Here is a 5,000-nt window from a genome sequence, read left to right as displayed (position 1 = left end):
GTTTCTACTTTTTCTGTTTCTACTTTTTTTTTTCTCCTGACTTATATAGTGCTCTTCATAAGTTATATAGAGTTTAACTTATTTTTCATTTTTTCATATTTTGAACTAGTTATCCTAGTAAACTTCCATCCATTCATTAATACACTTATCATTAATTCATCGTATTTTTTTAATTTATCAAATTAAGTACATCGTATTTTTTTTAATTTATCAAAATGGCAAGTGTTTCCGAGAGTGTTTCCGAGAGTGTTTCTGAGAGTGTTTCCAAGAGTGTTTCCGAGAGTGTTTCTGAAAGTGTTTCCGAGAGTGTTTCTGAGAATATTTCGGAAAGTAAGTAAAATTAATGCATTTAAAAGAAAAAAAGAAAGAAAGAAAAGTATCACAATTATACGTTATTACATAAAAATTTAATAACATTCTTTTGTGATAATTCGAGAATAAAGAATCATGTGTGGAAATTTAGAAAAGTTAAAAAAAAAAAAAAAAAAGGGAAAAAGTAAAGTGTTATGCCGAGTTTGATTGAAAAATTGATTAGGACATTCGATTAATTTAAATTTAATACATACGTGACAGATAATTTATTTTAATTCGATGTACAAATTTTTTTGGATTTTTACCTTGCAAAATTTTCTATCCGTCCGATAGTGCTAATTTAATTGTGTATCCTTTTCTTACTTATTATTTATTCAAGTTTATGTTAATAAAAATTTTTTTTCGATCACTAATTATCGGACGCACCTTTAAACGCCGATTTATCTTTTTATTTATTAAAAAAAAAATGTATTTTTACATATTTTCATATATTTCATTAAATATTATTTGTTTGTGCGAATGTGCTGTTACTAAATCGATATATATATATATCACAAATCAAACATTCTTGATAGAAAAAGTTTTAATTCCTTTTCTTTCTTTTTTTTTTTAAATATTAAACAATAACACCATTATTGTTACACGTGTTAAATAATTTAACAATACATTTGTATTTTTATTTCAGATTCTGGAAAATTGGTATTATCGAGAAAGGAAATTTTTATTTATTTAAAAGACGATTTATATTGTCCGATTAGTAAAGCATATGAAAAAATTGAACATTTGATTTCTACAAAATTGAAATGTCCTTATAAATTAACGGATAAAATGAAGAAAATCTTTCAGAATTTATTTTATTCGTACAGGAGAAAGTGTCGAACAGTTAAAAAATCCCAGATCTTAAAAAAATATGACAAATGGTTGAATGTTACAGTTACGTTTTATAATCCTATGGTAGTTTTAAATAATATAAAAATTTCGCCAACAGAAAACTGTAATACTCTCTCGGAGATTGTACATGACAGTAACAATTCGAAGCGAAGGAAAATTGGAGAAATTCCTTCATGTTCATATACAACAGAATTACCAAGAGTTTCTCAATCGAGTTCACATAATTTAAACAAAGAGATTTCAACAAAATTTATGAGAGATGCAACAAGGAAAGCTGAAAATTACAAAAGTTGTAACGATACATCAATCACAGACGATTATGCTCTGTCCTTATTACTTGAAATTCAATTATCGAAGAATCAGTATGAAGTATTACGATCTATTAATATAGAAAATAATTGTCATATATATCCATCATACAAGAGTTTACTGGAAGCTAAAGAAAAATGTTATCCAGCGAAAACTCATATCAAAATAAAGGATTGCAGTGCCGAAGTTACACTGCAAGGATTATTAGATCATACTGTTGAACAATTATTATTCTCCCGAAGAGATTTTATTAAAAGCTCGCCTTTAGAACACATAAATAATATGACATTGTATTGTAAATGGGGGTCATCAGAATTATCAGGGGAAAATTTAAACAAACAGAATTTTAATATTACCGATGGAAGCGAATTAAATTCAAGTTTTTTTTCTATATCTGTCGTACCATTGAAAATTATTTCAAATAACCAAATATCGACAGAAAAATATATCATTTGGGAGAATCAAAGTCCCTTTTCATCGAGATTTTGCAGACCTATAAAAATACAATTTTACCCGAAAAATACGCATGACTATGTAACAGAAATTAGTCATATAAAAAATCAAGAAAAACAACTCATTCCTTTTATAACAGTTTTTGATGGAAAAATGATAAGCGTATCTTATGATCTTAAATTTGTTATAACAAATACCCAAGTATGTAACAAAATTAAGTTAACCTTATTAAATCAAAATTGTTTTCTATGCAATGCCTCTGGAGACGAATTCAACGATATTGAAGCAATAGTAAAAAGAAAAGTTAATAAAAATAATTGTTTTGGATTATCAATGTCGCACATTTGGGTCCGTTTCTTTGAATGCTGCTTGGACTTGTCATACAAGCTCGATATTAAAAAGACAAACATGACAGAAACAGAGAAACTGATGTTAGAAAATCGGAAGAGAAATGTCCAAAGAGGACTTAATTTACAATATAAATTTACAATTGATATAGAAAAACTTGAATTAAAAAATTACGATGAGAATACAGCACGACAGTTTTTGGAAAATTCAACTACTTCCGCTTTAATTACAGGAGTTGATAGAATCATAATCAAAAGATTCTATACTGTAATATTAACAATATGTAGTAATTATAAAATTAATCTTAAGAAGTTTCATGAGTATGGCGTAAAAACGGCAAAAAGATTCGTCAAATTATATCCGTGGTACAATATGTCCACTACGGTTCATAAAATTTTAATTCATGGACCAGAAATTATCCAATTCGGTTTATTACCAATCGGCCAACTTTGTAATGATGTCCACAAAAATTTAAATATCGAAAGATCTTATCAAAATATATTTCGAGTTAAAAACATGGAGGAGATATTTTTAGAATTGCTGGCTGTATCTGACCCATATATTTCATCTTTACGAAAAATACCACAAACAAAATTAAAGGATTTAATGGCAGAAACAATAAATATGTTAATTTTGCCAGTAACAGATAATAATGAAATACTGTCTGACGATGATTCTAATGATTCCGATTCTGATGAATGAACGAAGGAAATATTTGATTTCTTTTTAGTTTATACATTTGACTATAGTAAAATTGTAGATGTAAATTTTTATAATTGTGTTACTTTCTTTTTTAATTATATGATTATTTGCGATTTTAATTATACGAATATGTTTTAATTTTTGTCAATTTTCTCTGTTTGTTTTTTTATTAAAAAATCTTATTTTTTATTAAAATTTTTAATTGTAAAATCTTATACTCCTATTATTATTCCAAATATATTATTTTTGTGATTTAAACTTTGGATTTTTTTTAAGGACCGACCTTAAAAACTCCTAACTAAAATAAAATCTCACCTTAATCCTGCCCTTTTTAAATATATATGTCCTTCTATAATAAAATTATTTCGTTTCTTTTTGTAATTTTGACTTATGATTTGTATATCTTTATGATATATATATATGTCTAGGTTTTAGTTAAATTAGATATTTTTAAAATAAATAAATATATATTCATTACATTGGATTCACCATTTTATTTTTCGTAATTATAACTTTTGAAAATTATATATAAAAATATTAAAGTTAATATATATATATATATATATATATATATATAAATATAAATTTTCATTGAAGTTAACAAATATTTAGATATTTTGGATTGGTTTTTAAGATTTGAGATTGCTGCACTTCGCAAGTGTTCACTGGTTCTCTAATTACTTTGGATTAATCTGTACTGAATTATCCGATTAAATTTAATCTGAAAATGTTTGCAGTTTTATGAGGAACCTTTAGAGAAAACGAAATCTACTTTGGCAACATACAATGTTTTCGAACAATATGGTGTTCATTTTCTTCAGACAAATTCGCTCGAAACGGATCCAAACGCAATAATTGATAACGATCGAGATTAAATGATCTATTTTAGATAACTAATAATTATTGCATTAATTGTTTAACGAACACTTTTTGCTACTCTATCTAAATATACCTTCACTAAGAATAATCATATTTTTCTTTGCAGATCTGAGATTGACGGTCTTATAGGAATTAATGAATTAATATTTAATCCTCTTTTGCAATCATGATTATTCGTAGAAAGGAAAAGATACCAAAGCAACATAGATGGATGTTTTTCGTGATATTATATCATTATATTATTATATCATATCTTTAAGGATATCATTATTATATCATTAAGGATACATCACGATTTGTTCGATGTGCGTTAAGGAATTGAATGAATTGTTTTAATGATCTTTCGTCAAAATTTTTATACGATATTATAATTAATTACATCGAATATAAGAAAAAAAATTAGACTAATATACACCTTTAACAATGCAAGGTAGAACATTTGTTTATGGAATTTCATTATAATGAAATAGTCATTCATATGTGTGTATCACGTACTATGTGTAAATGGCCTTTTTCAAAGCTATCAAATCTAAAATCCTACGATTTAAATTTCGAACTTTTCAATATTTTATATATAACTTTATTAACATCTCGATGTAAGATCCGATTAAAATTTTTCAAAGATAGATAAGATTTTGTTAAGAAAATATTTTGTATAATCGAATTCAAAGTTACTTTATAATCATGTGTATTTGATAAAATATCGTTGAATTTTTTTCTTCGACCGTTTCCATCCTTCCCCCCCCACCCTCCCCACTCTCCACCAACTCCTCCTTATCTACGTTGCCCGAATAATTTAGCTTGAAATTTTCTATTCAATTTACTACCATTAACCTAATGCAAAGTAGGAGGCTTCTTATCTAGAACGCGACTACTATTAATGATAGATTAAAATTTTGTCTTTTATTGTTAACATTCTTTCACTTTGCAAAATAATCGTTACGCTTTGATCTAGAGTTAGAAGGATAGTAAGTGAGTGTACACGATCGATAAATTCCAACCGCGTACGTTGCGTACTTAATAACAAAAAATATCTAGCCATGTTTCATACAAGACTTATTTTTCGAATGACAATAGAACGAACGGCATATGTGTGACTTCAAAGA

The 5,000-nt window shown here is 26.5% G+C and overlaps 1 protein-coding gene across 2 annotated transcripts in view; it reads left to right on the top strand.

Moving 5' to 3' along the window:
• LOC118447448 (uncharacterized) overlaps nt 1-3,062 on the top strand; it is a 14,092-nt gene extending 11,030 nt beyond the window's left edge. The window contains exons 3-4 of one of the 2 annotated variants that reach the window (XM_035879384.2): nt 224-330; nt 998-3,062. In XM_035879384.2, the coding sequence (XP_035735277.2) occupies nt 1,141-3,015 (1,875 nt within the window). In that variant the 5' untranslated portion in view covers nt 224-330; nt 998-1,140 and the 3' untranslated portion in view covers nt 3,016-3,062. The remainder of the gene's footprint in view (nt 1-223; nt 331-997) is intronic. The other variant, XM_085656452.1, reaches the window with a different exon arrangement.
• Nucleotides 3,063-5,000: the final 1,938 nt, after the last annotated feature.

This window comes from Vespa mandarinia, chromosome 1 (assembly GCF_050613455.1).
Source record: "Vespa mandarinia isolate Hongniang chromosome 1, ASM5061345v1, whole genome shotgun sequence".
In the NCBI taxonomy this organism is placed as follows: Eukaryota; Metazoa; Arthropoda; class Insecta; order Hymenoptera; family Vespidae; genus Vespa; species Vespa mandarinia.
The sequence above is the reverse complement of the archived record's forward strand: the minus strand, read 5'-3'. Positions and strand labels throughout refer to the sequence as shown.